Source organism: Cupressus sempervirens, chromosome 4, assembly GCF_028749045.1.
Source record: "Cupressus sempervirens isolate cs-2001-9-10 chromosome 4, ASM2874904v1, whole genome shotgun sequence".
NCBI lineage: Eukaryota > Viridiplantae > Streptophyta > Pinopsida > Cupressales > Cupressaceae > Cupressus > Cupressus sempervirens.
The window spans coordinates 259638397-259657980 of NC_143121.1; the positions used below are offsets into that span (position 1 = coordinate 259638397).

General features: G+C 35.0%; 2 protein-coding genes across 2 annotated transcripts; both read left to right on the plus strand.

Annotated features, from left to right (window-relative positions):
- Window positions 1-819: 819 nt before the first annotated feature.
- Window positions 820-11325, plus strand: LOC149560974 (uncharacterized). The gene is made up of 5 exons (XM_089824913.1): window positions 820-1129; window positions 8277-8577; window positions 9453-9611; window positions 10005-10303; window positions 10398-11325. The coding sequence occupies exons 1-5, from the start codon at window positions 938-940 to the stop codon at window positions 10650-10652; spliced, it is 1206 nt and encodes a 401-aa protein (XP_089681039.1). The 5' UTR covers window positions 820-937; the 3' UTR covers window positions 10653-11325.
- A 6736-nt stretch (window positions 11326-18061) lies between these two features.
- On the plus strand, window positions 18062-19187 carry LOC149560975 (uncharacterized). The gene is made up of 4 exons (XM_089827720.1): window positions 18062-18286; window positions 18370-18439; window positions 18527-18595; window positions 18733-19187. The coding sequence occupies exons 1-4, from the start codon at window positions 18062-18064 to the stop codon at window positions 19185-19187; spliced, it is 819 nt and encodes a 272-aa protein (XP_089683846.1).
- The last annotated feature ends 397 nt before the right edge of the window (window positions 19188-19584 follow it).

Here is a 19584-nt window from a genome sequence, read left to right on the forward strand (position 1 = left end):
TTGAATTTAAATAAATAATATTTATTAATCTATTAATTTTTTTTAGTAAATACTATGTTATTTAAATTAAAAATTATTAATAATCTAATTTGTTAACATAAGATTATATTTTAAATCTTCACTTTTAACTATTATTTTCTTTTCTTATTTATTTAAAAAATAATTACTTATGATCTCCACATTAACTTGTGATATGCATTTATTTAACTTTTGATTTTTAAAATTGATTTAGGTTTTAGTTTTTAAATTATTTAATTTATTTTTATATTAGTTTAGATTTTTTTAAATATTGTTTTTTAGTTTCTATAATTTATTTAGTCAAATATAATATTTGTTAGAGAGTTATCTTCTTAATTTTTCATAATAAAATTTTTGATGAATTTTTTAAAATGAATTTTTATTCATATTTGATAGATTGAATTTAAATAAATAATATTTATTAATTTATTTAAAATATTTTAGTAAATATTATTTAATTTAATTTAAAAATTATTAATAATCTAATTCACATAAGATTATATCTTAGCTAATAATTATATTATCCAACACGTAAGTACAAAAACTTGCAACTGCTAGTACCAATATATTTTACTATTATTAAAACATCTACTTTTGAATGCAACTCCTGATTAATTAATGCAAATAAATTATCTAATAAAATGCCCATTGAGACATTACCTAATTCTTCCACCTCTTCTACGTACATTCTAGGTTCTACATAGACAATGGTTTACCTCTTCCCCCATTCTTCCCGGCGGCGAGGACCAAAAAATATATTTTAAATTAAAATAAAATGAGAAGTTTGCTTAGAAGAAATGCAATCAATTCAAATGGGATATTCTACACAGTCGAAAACATATCCTCCCATCTAAAACACATATCTTCTACTCTGCAAAAAATTGTCTGGCATAGTCGGCTAACAGCTCAAAATACCATAATGGCTCGCAAGACGAGCTTTGTACAGGAGTTGATACTATATGCAATAAGTGCAGCCGTGAGTTATCTGGTTCTTGCAGCTGGCCTCAAGCACCTCGACCCCAACAAAGAAGCTACTAAAAAGGCCTCTGAACGAAAGAAAGAAATAGCAAAGCGCCTGGGTCGACCCCTTATTGCAACAGACACTTATGAGGTTTTTTTTCCTCAAACCCTAACCCTTGGATTTTTCATTTTGTTTGATATCTATTTCTCTTCTTAATTTAAACTGCTATGAAACGTTTTTTAACTGGAAATTACGTCCCGCGTCAATAAAATCCATGAAGACTTATCGCTATTTGAAACTTGAAATATTTAACCGCAGAATTTTATTTCTGTTTGGTATTTCTTACACTTTTCACCTTTAAATTTTCAATGAAACGCGTCTCCTCGAAAATCACGTCCTTTCTGAGTGTGTCAATAAGAAACTATGAAAGATAATTGCTTCTTGAAATTTGAAACCTTTAACCAAACGCCGATTTTCATTTTCCCCCTTTTTTAAATTTGTATATTACATGAAAAATATTATACAGGAAAGTTCTGGTCGCAATGAATAAGCAAGAAAATTATAATTTCATTTTGTTTCTTTCAAGTTTTGAAGTCTACTTTTTTTTTTTTTTTGTGGATAGGTAACATTTGATTTTGTATTGATATTAAAGAGAGAAATTACACTATTGCCATATGTAAAGTTTGGCCAAACACCTTACTACCTTATATCTACCCATCCCCATCCATACATATTTGTTTTTACAAAAAAATTTAGAGTATTAACACCCTGCCATAAGCACTAGTTGCACGAACCAACTAGACCACCCAGGGAAAAAACAAAAAAAGTGCTCAAAGAGCAATCGTCAACGCCCTCCACTAGCTACTACTCCTTGAAATGAGCTGCCTCCTCCTATGTGAATGTTGGAGTGGCTCGATCATCCAACTCACACATCGTCCTTGGCTTCCCCTGCAACACTTGGTGATGCTTGCTGCTTCCTTCTGCCTCATCTAAGAATGACACATCCAACCACATGCCCTCCACTGTGGATGTGCCCCCCGCCTTCTAGTTTTTCTTTGCAAGTTGTTGTCGTAGGGTCTGTCCTGGAGCTAACATGCTCTTACGTGGTGTTGCCTTCATGAAACCCTGCTTGTCCTCATCCGACACCCAAATCCTTCCTTGCAGAAAGTCCACAATCTTCCTCCATCCCTGCTCTGCTTTTGGGATGTGCGCCACTTTTGGACTTGCAAAAGACCAAATAACTAGGGGTTGAGAAGATTCCCTGCCACCAATCAATCTCCACAGCTCTTCTCCCATCTCTATGCCCACACCCAAAACAACATGTTCCACAATCTTTTCCAATCCTTGCAACCACTGTGGGTCGACACAAGCTGCAACCACCCTCGTTTCACCCACCATTAAAGCTAGTGCCACAAAAAGTGAGACCACGTCCAAGTTCGAGCGCAGTTTCCAGTAAACATTCAGGTACTCCAGTCTATACATCTGCTGTATGCCCTCTAAGAAATCTGGATCAGAAAAATTGAAGATGTTCTTCCATCGCCGAACTGAGATCTTCCCATTGTAAGCTTGCGTTTGATTATTTGAGCCCAACGCAATATTCGCCTCCATTTTCGTTGCCCTTTTCTGACTCTCTGTGTTATGCCCTGGCTTCCTCCTTATAAAAACTTGTTTCAAACACTCTAGAAACAAGCATATGCGTGGGGTACCTAGTAATGATCTCACCATCTAACATGCACTAGAGATTATTATCTTTGGGTACTATAAATTGATGAATGCCGTTGGGGGATGGAGTCATAATTAAAGTTGCATTCCCCATACGATCAGCAAGGATGCATAATTTTTTTAATGTTTGGTCATTGAAAACTAACTTTCTCTCTTTAATCTAAACCAAGAAGTCTAAGGTCTTTGTATATTTCATTCTGAATCCCCAAAGCTGCATTTGCACCCATGTTGGCCAGCTTATCCGCCACCTTATTTGCTTCTCGGTAGGTGTGGGAAACCTTAAAATCTTCAAATTCCAATAACAGTCCTCTGATCTGCTGAATATGTCGTTCAGATGTTTGGCCACAAAGGCAAGAGTGTTGCCCTCATGATCTCTCGCTACACAACTGCACCTTGAGACCCCTGGTTTTCCCCTGGCTGCCCCATCGAAGTTAATTTTAACCCATCCTTCCTCTGCTGGTGTCCAACATACTTTTCCCCTTTTTGGATTAGGATTAACCCTACCAAACCCATGAATGGGGTAGTCTACCTTGTTTTGCCAATAATATATCATTTTATTTTATGGAAGCCAATAAATATATTATCATTTTATCAAGCAACCTGCTACATGGGGCGCATTAGGATATTTTTAATTAAAAAGTAAAACTAAGGACTGAGGAGCAACCATTCTCCCCTATTTGCTGGGTGCAAGTATAACTAAACTTTCCTTATTGGGAGCTAATCATGTATCTCACTCCATGTATAACCAGAGTTCGTTGATTAAGAATTAATGACTCTGGTTAACCATTATTCCAAAATTTACCCAGTATGCTGATAATCAGACTTAAATGATTAAGAGGTGAGGACAGGGGTATCCACACTGTCAAATTTGTCAGGATCTTAAATGTGGCCTTATTCCTTTTAGCAAGATTTGATCCCAGTTGAGCTATTTGCCAGCTAAGCAACTTTGTTAGTAGACCCCTAGCCGAATTTTAGAATTTTTACTTATATATTCATATTATACTGTATTTACCAAAATTCCATAATCATATTACGGATTCATTTAGTTTTTTGTTCCATTTTTATTTAATTTTTAACCAAACATTTATATGTGAAATTCCATCCACAATGAATGAATAAATCTATTGTGAAGAGAATTTTGCTTCTGATTCTGGAATCTTTCTTTATAAATATTCTCAAACTCTCTGTATACCGAAGTTCTAGGCTCTGTTTATTTCAATTATTTTAATCATTTTTTTTTTGGAAATTTTGGATTTGGCAAAAGTGTGGAAAAAGTCAGAATTATTTTCTATTTTAACAAGGTAAATCAAAAAAGAACCTCAAGCTCAACAATGCTATCATGCAAAAATTTATTTGCATGAGGATTGAAAAATCTACATGCCTCAGACTGAAAAGTTTTGTTTGCAATAAAAGTTTACTGAAGGAGATAGGTCATGCCAGTTGAAAATATCTTCATATTCTATTCATGCTTACTTGCCTAGTCTTTGCTCCTCATAAATGTATAAATATCACTTGCAAAAAGGTTGGAAGTGATTTTCGCAAATGACAATTCTAGCAGTCTGCCTAGTTGCGTAGTAGTCACTAAAACGATGCAACATCAAGAGGGTAACTTATCAAACTGTAGAATTCCCTTCCCACTCTCTTGAAAAAGCTGGAGAGGTATACTCTTCTAATTTCAGCAACACCAGGACTTCCTTCATCTGGGCTCATCATTAGTCATGTATTCCAGGTTAATTCTAGTCTATTTTCATTTTTGTAAGAAAAGCATTCAATTTTCTTCCCTAAATATGGAATAGACCTTGGCTACAATGTGTCATGCAGTTATGTGATTGGTCCTTGGCTACAATACGTGATACAGTTTTGATATCTAGATTTTTTCATAAAATAAAGGAGAGACCTGTATGGTAGATGTTAAACAACCAGTTAATGATTTGCAGCACTAGCCCAAACAGTAGAGACTAAAATATGCATATAATAATGCTCCTGTAGCTATGACTTGCAATGGAAATGTATCGTCCATAGTTAGTTCTGATGTTATGTGTAATCAATTCTATGGTGCAGCAATTATTCCCACCCACACATCAGTCTGTACATAGTTAGTTCTGATGTAATGCGTAGTCAATGCTATGGTGCAGGAATAATTTCCATACACATATCAATCTAAGGTTTAACTTTACATCTATCAACAATCCTCAGAAATGTGAAAACACCAATTTATAGACTGCCGACATCTACTTTAACGAAGTTGCCAAGTTATCCTCTGTGTTGTTGTGATTGGATGGCTGCCCTCAATCAGAAGTGACAACCAATGTAAGTGGTGAATGGCATGCAACCTGCCCAGTATACTGTTTCAAGATGGGATGTCAATAGTCTGGCAGCACTAGGATGTCAACTTCCATACGTAGAGCATGTGAATGGTCATTAAATCCTTATCAAGACTGGTGCACTTAAGCAGCAGGTTGAGATGCAATATTTCAGCTAACTGCCTGGAAAGGTAGGGCTGGACATCCTAACCTCAGGTCTTGCAATTTTGAGATTTTAGTTTTGTCTAATTGCAGAAATATTGGATCTGAACCAATATTGCAAAATTAGGAGAATCACATTGTCAAATGAAAAATGGAAACTTATTTATACCTTAATTGGATTCCATTTTGGCACCCAGTCTAAATTTAAAAAAAAATTATATTAAAATATTTGATATTTATATGTATGTTAGTTTCTATATACATTGTATCTATAAGGTGAAGTTTACAATTATTTGTTTAAGGTAAGCAACACTATTGCCATTCATGAACATCAACAAGATAAGGAATTTGGAATCATAATTTTGTGGTAAAACAATTGTAGGAAGTTTAAGCTCAAGATTTTTTTTTATTTTGTCACATCTCATCTTTTCTAGCCGACCTTCAGCACCCTTAATTTAAAGCTATATATCATGAATGGTAATAGTTTTGCTTACTTAAACAAATCATTTTAACTCTGCTTATGTGTGCCACCTATATTGTATTTAACTTGAAAGGGGCTATTTTAGATTCTTCATTACTTGAAGGACTGCATCTCCAAATGCTTCCTCCCTTGATATTGTAGAGAACTGCTAAATAGGTTTTTAGTAGCTTATTTTAACAAATTTTCATCTTTGCCACCTCTGATGAGGCTATTTTTGGATTTCCATAAGATCATATCTTGATCTACATTCACTTGAGTACCCTTAGTCACAAGGATGTTCACTGCATTGATCTGTTATTTATTAGAGTTTTAGGTCATCCACTTAATCCATGCTATTTCCTGTCCTGTAATATAATTCCTCAAATACTTCTTCAACCTATTTGCTCACAATTTCTATTTTCCCATCTATTTGTGGGTGAAAACTAGTGCTTGGAGTCAGCTTTGTCTTTGTTAATCAAATGAATCTTTGCCAAAACAAGCTAATGAATCTGATGTCCTTGTTATTCACAGTATTCCTTGGCAGCCCGTGTAGTCCAGAATCTAAATGTCTCTCTAGAAAACAAATCAGCCACCTATGGAGTTTTGTGTTTTGAAGATGTAGCATAAAGGTTGGCATAGTTGGTGAGTCTATCCACTACGACATATATGTAATTGTTACCTTGCACTTTTCAAAGTCGCATGATTTTTTTTATGGAAATGCTCTCCCATTTCTGATTTGGAATGGGTAAAAGCTGCAACAAACCAGCTGGATGTACATGTTCCACTTTGTTCAGTTGACAAACCAGACACTTCCTAACATGCTTCAAAACATTGCCCAAGTGAGTTCCATGAAGAGCATTTTCTGACCAACTTGTATCTCTTTTAGTACCCTAGGTGATCAGCTAGTGGCGTGTCATGATATGCCCTCTTGATTTTCCCCTTCGTCTTTGATTGTGGAAAAACATACACCTGGTCCTTACAAAGGATGAGCTCATCAACCACATTGTACCTATCATTGTGTAACTTGCCATCCAAAATTTCAACAGCAAATGTGCTCCTACCATACTCGTATATTATAGAAACCTTTCAGTAAGCAGTTATATCAGTCATGAACACAAATAAGATTACCTATATAACCCAGCAACGACTATTTTTTTTTTAATATACTCAGTGTGAAAATCATGGGCTTTTAGGTTATTCACTCACTGATTTTGTTTATTATTCAAATCCTTTTGAATGAAGAACTTCTTTAAACTATAATTGAGGGAGAAGGGAATGGATCCATGCTAATGCAACACAATCATTCTATAAGCTTTGAGAGTCAGAAGCTAAAAGAATTAGAAAGAGGATTATCCGCATTTGTGAGAGAGTGATGTTCGCCATCATACTCACCTTGGCAAAATTCAAGCGATCCTTGGTTTATGGCAAGTTTGTGGTGAATACAGATCATAACAATTTGAAGTTCTTTCGAATCTAATAAGACCTTAATGATTGCCACAAAAATGGGTAAGCAAGCTCCAAGCTTACAATTTTGAATTCGAATGCATCAAAAGGAAAAAGAACTTAGTTGCTGACGCACTCTTTAGAATACCAAGCACATGGTCCATTTCTGATATTTCTAATGATTGAAATGACTTGTTAATAGCTGAATATGCCAAGAATGTTTTTTCCAATCAGGCTTTTGATAGAAAGTTCAATGTTTAAAGGTTCAATGTAGTGGACAGGTGTATCAGGTATAATGGAAGAATCTTCTTGATTTTGGAATCAATGTTAAAAATGAAAATCCTAGTAGCAATCCCTGATTCGCCTCTGGCAGGACATTTAGGATTATGAGACATACAAGCAGATTAGAGAAAGGTTTTCTTGGAAAAGTACAAAGGAAGAGGTGGTCAAGCATGTGCATGAATGTTTCACTTGTCTGCAAATAGAGGTAGAATGGAAGTGGGAGTACATACCTATGGATTTTATCACAAGACTTCCAACAACATAGGATAAATATTGTGTTTATGTATTTTATCACAAAACTTCCAACGACATAGGATAAGTATTGTGTTTATGTGGTGGTAGACCACTGAACAATTAATGCACATTTCTTCCTTAGTGTGGCCAATTACAAGGCACCACAAGTGGTAGAACTGTTTTTACAGAAATCTTTAGATCCATGGGATGCCAAAATCAATTGTAAGTTATCGTTGGCAGAAATATGTAAATCTTTTTTGACAAGAAGTGTTTTGATTAGTGGGCACTTCACTCACTCCAAGGAGAATATGTGGTTGGGAGTTGCATAGGTCAATTAATTTACAAAATTCTTGTATTAGAGGATTTTGCAAAACATATTTTGAAAATGTAGATATAAAAAATATACATAAATTCAAATTATGAAAAAAATACCTACTAATGGAGCTTACATTTGTAGGCCTAGTTTGATATATAGAACATAATATTGCATTGTTTCATTAGAAACTCTGTTTTAGAGCTAATTTTGCTCCTTTGTGGCATGCTGTTAAAATTATAAGTAATTTGCCCCAGGTCATGCACAGAGTGGCATGTTCTCCTCCAATTACGACTGATATAGCATTTTACTATGCACTATCTGCTTCTTGGTGTGCTAGTGTTATGGTTTGATGATTATGGCTTTTCTGTTTTGCAGGATGTGATAGCTTGTGATGTTGTCAATCCAAATGATATTGATGTGACTTTTGACTCAATTGGAGGGCTGGAAAATATTAAACAGGAGCTTTATGAAATGGTTGTCCTTCCTTTACTGAGGCCCAATTTGTTTGCACGAGGAAAACTTCTTGGCCCCCAGAAAGGTGTTCTATTGTATGGCCCACCTGGGACTGGTAAAACCTTACTTGCTAAAGCGTTGGCAAGAGAATCAGGAGCAGTTTTTATCAATGTAAGGATTGCCAATCTGATGAGTAAATGGTTTGGGGATGCCCAAAAGCTTGGTATGTGTAATAAAATAGTTTCATTCCTGTCTTAGTTGGAATTTTACAAGTTCTTTTTCTTTTGCTTTGCTAGTAAAGTAGCATCAATTTCTTATCATGATTATGTTTTTATGTTGCATCTTTATCTATTATCTGATGGATATTGTATTATTATTTTGTTATTTTTAGTTTCTCATATGTCAGAAATAGTTTCTTTGTCCAAAACTTTTAGGATGGGAAAAGAGTTATGGTTTAATTGAGTATTGTAATTGCATAAAAGTAGGGTTGTGGAGTCAGCAACTTTCAAACAGATGAGTTGATTTTCAAGGAAGAAATAAAAAAAAAATGTCTGTGATACAACAGTACAATGCCACACTTATAAGTTGAACGGCTTCTGGCATAGACAGCAGATGTCAATATTTCTTGAGTTCTTATAGTTAAAAGGGCCTTTAGACAAAGGAAAATCTTAAAACAAATTTTTGAGAAAACTTGGCTACATGACAGAGCATGAGAAAGAAGTCATGCGTATGCTAGAGGCTAGCTATTGGTAGGGTACATTATTTTTTATTAGTAAGCATAGATAATATAGGGTGGAGCTGAATGTATAAAAATGGCAGAAGCCTTAAACATAGTGAATCGATCTTAGGGTTAACTATATTTAATGATCATTTTCTATGGCTTAATCATGCATTTGTAAGCTGTTAGCTATCACTTTATTTTTGGTTTTTTACAACAATTTACATATCGGTTGCTATATATATCAGTGTAAAGTTGTAAACAGAGAGTGGAGAAAGTTTGCCTTTATGAATTTTGAATGTTGCATCCCATGTCTGCAATGCTTATTTTATCTGACATATTGGGCTGAGTTCTTTTTGCTTTTATGGTTGATCATGTAGTGAATGCTGTGTTTTCATTGGCACATAAACTTCAACCTGCTATTATATTTATTGATGAGGTGGATAGCTTTTTGGGTCAGCGTCGTTCCACTGAGCAGGAAGCTGTTGTACAAATGAAGACTGAGTTCATGGCATTGTGGGATGGTTTCACAACTGACCGTAAGTATTGCCATGTCCATACTTCTTCTAGATCTTGTTACATAAATTGTCCTGGTGCTGTAATCTAAGAGTTGACTGTTGTACTTTGGCTGCACTGGACATCTTCAGGTGATCTTTTGCATGCATTCTTTGAGAAATAATAATCTTTTTCTTTATAATTCTCACTGGTTGATAGTCTGTTGCATCTGGTACTCTTTGGTTGCATGGAGTTTGGACTCATTTTGGCATGTTAAGGTTGAATTGAATTGATCAATTTTGTTATTGCTATTTATTTTGACAGGTTTCTTTCAAGCTGGATTGTTCTTGTCTGGACTACATATCATTTAAGAAATAGCTTCATTGTGCATGTTTTGATGTCTTACCTGATCATGTCTTATGATAATGACCTTGCAGAAAGTGCTCGGGTTATGGTTCTTGCAGCAACAAACAGGCTTGAGGAACTAGATGAAGCAATATTGCGTCGCTTTTCTCGAAAATTTAATGTTGGGATGCCAACACGCTCTGAGAGAGCTAAAATATTAAAAGTGATTTTAAAGGGTGAGAATGTTGAGAATAACATTAACTATGACCACATAGCAAGATTGTGTGAAGGATACAGTGGATCTGACTTGATGGAGCTATGCAAAAAAGCAGCTTATCATCCAGTTAGAGAGTTGCTGGAGCAGGAAAGGAGTGGTCAAATAACCTCCGAGGTTAGTTTGGGTGCAAATGTGAATTATGTTTTTCAAGTAGTTTCGCTAACTATTAAATGTAATACTGGAAATGTTTTTATGACTTGTTTGCCAGATCCCGAGGCCTTTAAAACAGTCAGATTTGGAGAAGGTACTTTCTGTTTCGAGGTTATCAAAGGATGTAGCCTCACATTATGGAACGATGAGACAGACTAATGGGCTATCGAATTCAGGATCATCAAGTGATCAGGCAGACATTAACTTAGCAGATTTAGCGAATTTATTTGCTATGATGGGTCACGTACAACAGACACCACCTTCGCCTGACAATATACCTATAGATAGCAATTCAGCTGCCGAAAATTCTTAGGCATGTTATGCCAGTGAAGTGAAGAAAACTTAATTTGGAACAAAAAGCTGCTATATAAGGCTCAAATGGGAATTTCTCTTTGAATCTCACAATTAATACTTTAATGGCTGCAGCAGCTTGCCACAAATCTTTAAAGGCAATTATTTTTTGGACAGCCTTTGGTCAGGTAGATGAATGCAAGTTGAAGACTTCTTCAACTATGCATGGCAAGAAAGCATGCATTTTTTCAGAAGCATATCTTATTTCCTTGTTATCTCTGATTGTAAAGGTAACAGGTAACAGCTTAGTTGATTCAGGCATATGCAACATGAACATTTGAATTGCCATCTTATGAACATTCTGTACCCATGTTGGTCTTTACTATACAAGATATTGGCTGTTAATCGTCTGCACGGTGCTCTCCGAAGGGCCCATTCTTCGCTTCTTCATTTGCAGATGACATGCACACATAGATGAATTAATTCCTATTAAAGTACTATTCATAAATTTTGAGTTATCTGGCAAGAGTTTTTAAATTTTCTGCCAGGGAATACTAAGATAAAATATGAAATGCTGATGAGATAATGTGTTGCGCAAGTATATTGTAACTGTAGATTTTGTCAAAGTTATGAATTGGATTTGACATATAATTAATGCTTTTTAGTAACATATTTCAAATGTTACTTTGTAACTATGTTGGTCTTCACTATACAATATATTGGCTGTTAATCATCTGCACAATTCTCCCTGAAGGGCACAAGCTTCGCTTCTTCATTTGCAGAGGACATGCACACATAGATGAATTCATTCCTATTAAAGTACCATTCATAGAATGATTTGTCTGGTAAGAGCAATAAATATTTTTGCCAGGGAATGCTAAGATAGATATAAATATGAAATACTGATTAGATAATGTGTTGCACAAGTACATTGTAATTGTAGAGTTTTCCAAAGCTATGAATTGCATTCAACATAATAAATGCTTTTTAGAAACAAATTTCAGATGTTACGTATGTTATGTATAGCTTTAAAAATAGATTGTTTCACAATCTCAATAAAATGGAGGACCTAAAAGAGTAATAGTATGCACTATACAGTGACCAATATGGACAAAATGAATGCAATCTTGTATACTTGCTATTATATTATAAAGAGAGTGCTCTTATTTAAAGATATTGCAATTTTCTAATTTCAATATTTTTGGCTGCAACTTTGTGGGGCGGGGGGCAAAATCCATATCTACCTGTTCATAATGGATTTAAATTTACAACCAATCACTTTTTTGCATTTTTTCCTCATCAATCTAGAGCAATTTTTGTTTATGGGCCCATTTTCATTTATTGTATTATTTGAGAAGTTCTAACTTCATGGAACATGAGGGAAAGCCATGGATCACATAGAAATTGATTGACATGAAATTCCTACACACCAAGTAGCTTGCATAATGTATAACGCTGAAGACTTTCTTTCCTATCATGGGACAGCCGTACGACTGGACTTTGTTGCCGGACAGACCCGTTGATTGGATTTTGATTCTTATGACCAAACAAGCTCGTTGAAGTGACTAATTAATGAATGGTACAGGTTAGTGGGCTTGTCTAGGTTTTTGTTTGTAAACTTTGTAGAATGATGAATACAGACTCATGCAATTCATTAGATTGGAGAAATGGGCTCTTCAACTTGATGAATTTGACCTCTGCTAGGTTCTTTGTGCCAGTGACATCGTGGTGGCAAGGAGACCCAAAAGGGAGCACTAACTATTCCTAGTGACAGTTGAGGTGGTGATGTGGACTAAAGCAAAACATTGGAGCTTATTTCTATGGTGGTTACAAATTGTGAATGATCTTGGATTGATTGTGCAGGCAGTTGATATGTAAACGGTGCTCATGTGACCATATTTCAGAAATGTTGTTGCCATGGAAGCCATTGCTTGTGTCATTACATTGTTTGCTTTACTTTCTGTTTGTGTCAACAAGAATATTTAGAAGTTTCTTCTAGAAGTACATGTGAGGGAATTAGAATGACTACTCATTCCCAAGAATTGGTATCGTTGATTTCAAAGTGGAACATTCACTTCTGCTCATCAATTCTTGTAGATAGATGGAACATGCATGTAATGGGAAATTCACCATCATGGACATTCCACTTTCTTGGTGCCATCCGATGGGACTCAAAATTGCATCCTTGATTTTGAGTACCATTTTAAATGTTGAGTCAAATTGAGCCCCTATAAGTGCTTTTTAATGCATGTGTACCTGACTGTCACTTTGAGGCCTATGAGGTGTTTCATATTTCTAACACCTTGCATTCAGTATATGCATGCGTCTCATATTGATAAATTGCCATTCCGAATCATTTTGTGAAGTTTCGTTTTGAGCATTGTTCAAATCTTCATTTTTGCTCAAGTGTCAAACGACGACAAGAAGCCTAGTTTACAATCGAATATCTTGCACTCGGTTATGTTTCATGACTCACCACTTTGGGAGTGTTTTATATGCATGTCAGAGAACCTATGTTTTAGTTTTCAAGTTGTTTCGATATGTTTTGATTAGGTTTTGAATCCTTCAAAGTTGGTTGTTTACTATTGTCATGTTGATGCATATTTCTTAGAATTCTAGGAAGCTCTGCTTGACCAGTTATATCGTTGACCTAGTTGACCGAAATGAGAAAATTCCTTTTACATTGCATTCTAGGGGTCAGACATATGTTATGTGTTGACTAGTTTTCAAACGTGATCTTAAATGCAATTTATGAAGTTTTAGCTGTCTTAAAAGTGCAGATTGCTCTTAGCCCTTTTCGGGAGGTCTTAACTCCAAATTCGTGATAGATGAGACCAAATGGATTGTACCATTGTGTTCTACTTTGAAAACACTTGAAGTGCTAGTTTTCAAGACTTAACGAATCTGTTTGCACACTTTTCTAGGTCCATTCCATTTGTGAAAATCACTGTTTTGCTAGTGTTCTCAGTTTTGTATTTCTAAGTAGCTCACTTCACATGCTTGCCAAATTCGCCCAGTTATTTATCATGAACCCAAATCACAGATTTATACTTTCTTTGTGACGGTGAACTAATGCCCCAATTATCATGCCTCTAAGTGTCTGATTGACCTATTTTTGAAGCTAAAATCAAGCACATTTTATTGTTTTTTGACATGATTGTTTGCACGCAGTTTAGAGGAGGTAACTTTGACAGTCAATATCTTTTGACCTAGGTGTCATCATGACACAAAATCTAACAGGGTATAAGAATGTGGAGTAGAGAATCAATATGTCAGATCTCAAGGCCTGGTTGTTGGTTTTGGTTATTTTTAAAGCTAGTTTCAGAGCCTTGCTGTAAGAAAATAACAATTTGCAAAATTAAGGTAAACTGAGTTTTAAATGATCAATCAGTGGTCGAATTTGATTTTAATCAGTACCAGATGATTAATTGATCAGTTTGAAGGGTTAGGTGTTTCAGTTTGAATTTTTTTTTAGCCGGACCCATTTTGGGGCCCAACTAATTTTAACAGATTGACAAGGCATTGAGATTGAAATAAGAAAGGAAGTTATAATAATGATGATCATTAAAGGGCATGGAAAATGCATATGTCATCTTGAAGATAAATAGTTTGAAGTTACACACAATGAACAACAAAAGACGAAATTGAGACAATCTTAGGGCCCGTTTGGCAATGGGAATACCCTTGGAATAGGGATTTGTGAATCCCGATTCTTTGTTTGGGTGCAAAACATTAAAACGAGAATAGGAATACGATTGGAATATGTATTCCAATTTTACCCAAAAAATGGTCTTATACAAATCCAGCAAAATAGATGGAATAGGAATACTTATTCCTATTCCATACATTACTATGTTACAAAATATAAAATTTCGGGTCCATGCCCTCAACTTTTCATTTCAAGCGTTTGCCGCTTGTCGCTCATTTTTCCAGCTTGGTGTTGTCGGTGCTGTCGATGCTCCATGAGCAGTGTTCCGTTTTTTGTCTTCATTCTTTCGTTGATGCTCCAGGTGTTGAGCATTTTTTTGTCTTCATTCTTCATTCTTTCCTACGTTTTGGTTTTTGTTTTTATTATTCCATGCTGAATATCTGTGTTCGAATGGTTGTGTAGGGTTTTAGGGCAAGAAGCTTCTACAGAGGGTTTGGTCTCACAACATTGGTGGATTTGGTCTCACGCATCGACGATTGTTCACAGGTATTTATTTTATGTTGAAGATTTGAAATCATTTTTAGTTTCTATTTGCTACAATCCAGCTACAACGTTTTGTTTGAAGATTTTAGTTTGTAATTTTGTGGAGGATTTGATAGATTGTAAATGGCAGAAAATTTACCAAATTTTAACATCATTAAATCAGTTGTGATTGGCGTCTCAGCTTATATGCTGTCGCACCACATGTATGCTTCATTCCATGCTTGAAATTAGTGATTTGTGAACAGTTTGGCAGGGTTTCAGTCATTTTTCAGTTCACAGTAGCTATGACCATATTGTCCCAAGGTTGCCATATAGATTGGACGCTATTGTTGACTGTGCCAGCAGTTTCTATCAGCTTGTATTGCGGCACCCCCATATTATTATGCTTGCAATATTAAAAAAGAATTTTGTAATCAAACTATATTTCTGCATATTTGTTTGTTGTGTGTTAATCTCTAGCATATATGTTGTACACTTCACATGGTTTTCTGGATTACCTTACAACATCAAATTGAGATCAGGAGAGCAGAAAATTCCTTCAGAGTTTGTCAGGATAGTATATTGTTGTGTTAATATCTTAATAGTCCATATAGGCCGAAGAAGGATTTTACTAGGGACATACACATCAAGATATTTCACTTCAAGTATCAAAGCTGTTGTTTAGTATTATAATCTACAGTTAAGCAGTCTATACAAGAGGAATTTGTGGACTATTTCAGTGTTAGGGGATTATTATCATTTGTCACCAGTCCATACAGTAGGGTTTGATTATTGCATTAGACTATACAGCAACTGTTGTTAGTGGTTTCGAGCTTGTCATCAGACTATACAAGCCAATTTCGTTGATGTTTATCTACAGTAGATACATTAAAATTAAAGTTAAATCTAACAACATCATTTCATTTCTATATCTTGGCCTGAAAGTAACTGGTATTTCTCTTTGTATCAATTGCATGAGTGCAAATTTGAGGTCTTATGCCAACCCTCTCATTCACTAGGACATTGGTATTTGATTCACTTTGCACATGCTCTTTTTTTTCTATTTCTTAAGGCTATCTCTTTGGGGACAGTATAGTGGTATTAGAGCTAGCTAGTGAACCATGACAAGAAATCAGGGAGAAAAGTCTACAGACCATCTTATGAGTTTGGTAAAGCAATTGCAAGATGTAAGGGAACAGTGTCAAAAAGCATCTACCATTAATCAAAATATGGAGCTCATTTTGCACACAAGACAATTCTCAGCCTTGTGGGAGTTTGAGGGTTTACTTAAGCCTCGGGGAGAAAATATCATTTGTTATTAAATGTCACATGAGCATATGGAGTTGGTTGCATTCCTTGCTTAATCTTAAGCTGAAAGTGGAAAGGTAAGATCATGGATCTAGTCACAACCTCAAAACGTTGAGAATGAGTTAAGTCATTGATTTAGTATTATTGCTCTCAATAACTTGAATACATTCCCGTGTTGATTGTTTCTAAGAAGAAAGATGTAAACTGGATCTGGGCAAAGTTTAAGTTAAACTTCATACTGAAAATCCTAAATTAAAATTGATAGCTTTGAGCAGATCATGTGAAGAAACATTTAGTGGGAAATAGAAGAAATGTAATAAGCCATTACTAGCTTATTTGTCTTCTAGTGAGTTTTTTTCCAGTAATCATTAGAAACTATAAGCATTAGGTTTTCATTTTCCTAGTATCCCCTTATGTGCAATAAGTTTTGTCATGTATTCAGAGATTGATGTATTCAAACCACAAGGATTGCTACAGTGAAGTAACCATTAAGGCTACTATTACTAATTAAGAACTTGCAATCTCTATAAATAATGTGACGAAGATTTCATTTTCTCATGACAGGTTATTACAGACAAGAAGATAATGAGAAGTTTCTGTGCTTTATTTGCCAATATCAATTCTTATGTCTGAGCAGTTGAATGTGAAGAAATTTTCAAAGATTTAGAAACCACTGTGATGAAATATTCCATAAATTGTTTTGTAGTGAGTTTTGTGCTTTGTAATGATTGGAAATTCTATGAATAGGAAAGTTCTTTGGGCTCAATTTCCCACTGTCATTGCCACCTTGCCCTTGAGAAGCATTAATCTTATCATATTTGCAAGATTCTGAACCAAACCACCTATTTTGAATTGAATCTGGCTCTGTTTTGTTCTGAGTAATATTTAGGACTGCAGATGTCATTTTTGGAACGATTTGAGACAATTTTGTAAATACCTACAAGATAGCATACTTGGGGTTAGAGTGCATTTCAATCCAAGAGAAATAAAAATTGTAGATTGTAGTTGGTGTAGGGATCACTGGATTGAAATTCATATGAACTTTTTGTTGTGAATGGTTACATTTAATGTGGTGTGGTGGAATGTATTTTTAGTTGGATACAAATAAAAGGATGCAGCTATCCTAATTGTTAACATGTGTTCTTCATCTGTATGTAATTGACTTTTTGTACATTGTGTCTTCAGCATAGCTAGCGTCCAAACTAAATAAATTCACTTTAATAAAGTCATACCTATTTTAAATATATGAATTGGCAAGTTTGAAGCCAAATTTAGTAACATTTCTAAATACTCTCCTCTCATATGCCAAAGTAGAGCTCTGGAAAAGGTTATAGACATCTGTCAAAGCATTTTGCCGAAGAATTTTTGACAAATATAATAGTTTGAAGTATCCCATATGCATTAATGTGGCTTATTCTCTGTCAAAATGCCTTGAAGATACTTGAAGAATGGAAGGATCGTGCTATAGTTAATTATGTACCTTTCCAATTCTTAGCTGCTCCTGCATCATATTCAGTCCTATAACTTGTTTTAGGTAAAATTGTAACGATAAATAGGTTACATATGGGGAAAATGTGTTTTCATGTTTTTGTGCTGTTATGTTTTTATGTTTTTTATGTTTTTATGTCAAACAATAACTCCTTTATGTGATTATAGGTCATTCAATGGATCTTGCTAATGATTTAAAAGTTCAAGGAAGCATCATTAGGAAGATCACACTATGGCGTGTACTTGTTGTTTTGCTTGCCACCCAAGCAGTATTCACAGCAGCATCTTACGAAGATGCTAGAAAACATAGGTGTAAGTGAAGTAGAGCTACTTGTCCTTTCTATAAACGTATTATATATTCCAATGACACGGATTGTCATGACCAAATACAAATGAGTAGAGGAGCTTTCTTCAAGCTTTCCAATATTCTAAGGGAGAAAGGGAGCATTCAAGATACGGTAAACATGAATTTGGAAGAACAATTGGTCATGTTCCTTCATACCCTTGGCCACAATCTAAGGAATCGTAAGATTGGCCATAACTTTGGCCACTCAGGAGAGACTGTAAGTCGCTACTTCCATAAGGTCTTGAAGGCTATCATATCACTCCATAGCATTTACTTTTTGCCCCCTTCTCCAACTACTCTTGTAGAAATTGTTGGCAAAGAGCGTTTTGATCCATACTTCAAGGTACATCTCTTACTAACATGTATTTTGTTGCTTGAGTTCTAAGTATATTCGTATATATTTGACAATAATATTTTATACACTAGGATTGTATTAGAGTAATCAATGGAACCCATATACCAGTTACCATTGATGTGGACAAGCAGACAAAATATCGTGATAGAAAAGGAAACTTATCATAGAATGTACTAGGTGTATGTTCGTTTGACTACATGTTTCAATATGTTCTTGCTGGTTGGGAAGGGTCAGCTACAGATAGTCGTGTTCTTGCTTCAGCTCTAACAAGAGCAGATGCACTACTAGTTCCCCCAGGTATCTTAAATCCTATAATTAAGGACTATATTGTCATTATTGTAATACGTAGTTTTAATGTGATTTCTAATCTATAACTTTAATAAAATAGTTTCTATGTGATTTCTAATCTATAACGTTTCTATTCCTTTGTATAGGAAAGTTCTATTTAGTTGATGCTGGCTATCCAAATGTTCCTGGATTTCTCGCCCCTTATCAATGTACGCGATATCACCTAAAGGAGTTTTCTAGGGCAAACCCAATCAACAATGCACATGACTTGTTTAACCACCGACACTCCTCTCTCAGGAATGTGATTGAGCTCACATTTGGTATTTTGAAGCAACGATTCCCTATCTTAAGGCATGTAACGTCCTATAATATTGCGACTCAAACGAAGATCACGTTAGCATGTTGCATACTTCACAATTTTATTACAATAGAGGATGGGGTTCCACATGATTTGGAAATTGAAGATGAAGATGATCGTGATGGGATAAATGTGCCAATCCTTGACACTTATGGGATGACTCCACGAGATAGAGATGAGTGGGGAAACTTTCGAGATGAAATAGCACGAAGGATGTGGGAGGACTATAGACCTGGACATTAGTTTTCTTTTTTTCTATTGACAAATTTAACTTCATTTCTAAAGAACTAGAATACTTGCATCGACACTTTATATAGACTGTTGATTCATTAACACTGATATATTATTAAATTATTTTGGATTGACATGAAATTGTCTCACCATTGATTCATCATTGACATTACTCTCATATGCATTATTGTTTTACTCTGTTTTATTTATAAAATGACTGATGTGTATTATAACATGATGTATAAGGCTAACTTGCAGCATTCTAGGTAGATATATGCTTGATATGCTTGATATCTTCAACATCAGTTTCTTTGTATGCTTGAAGCAATTTCTTAGCTTGTCCTCTTGATGTCTTCAAGAGAAACAACAACTGTAAGCTTCGCAATGAAATAATCTGAACTAATCTGAA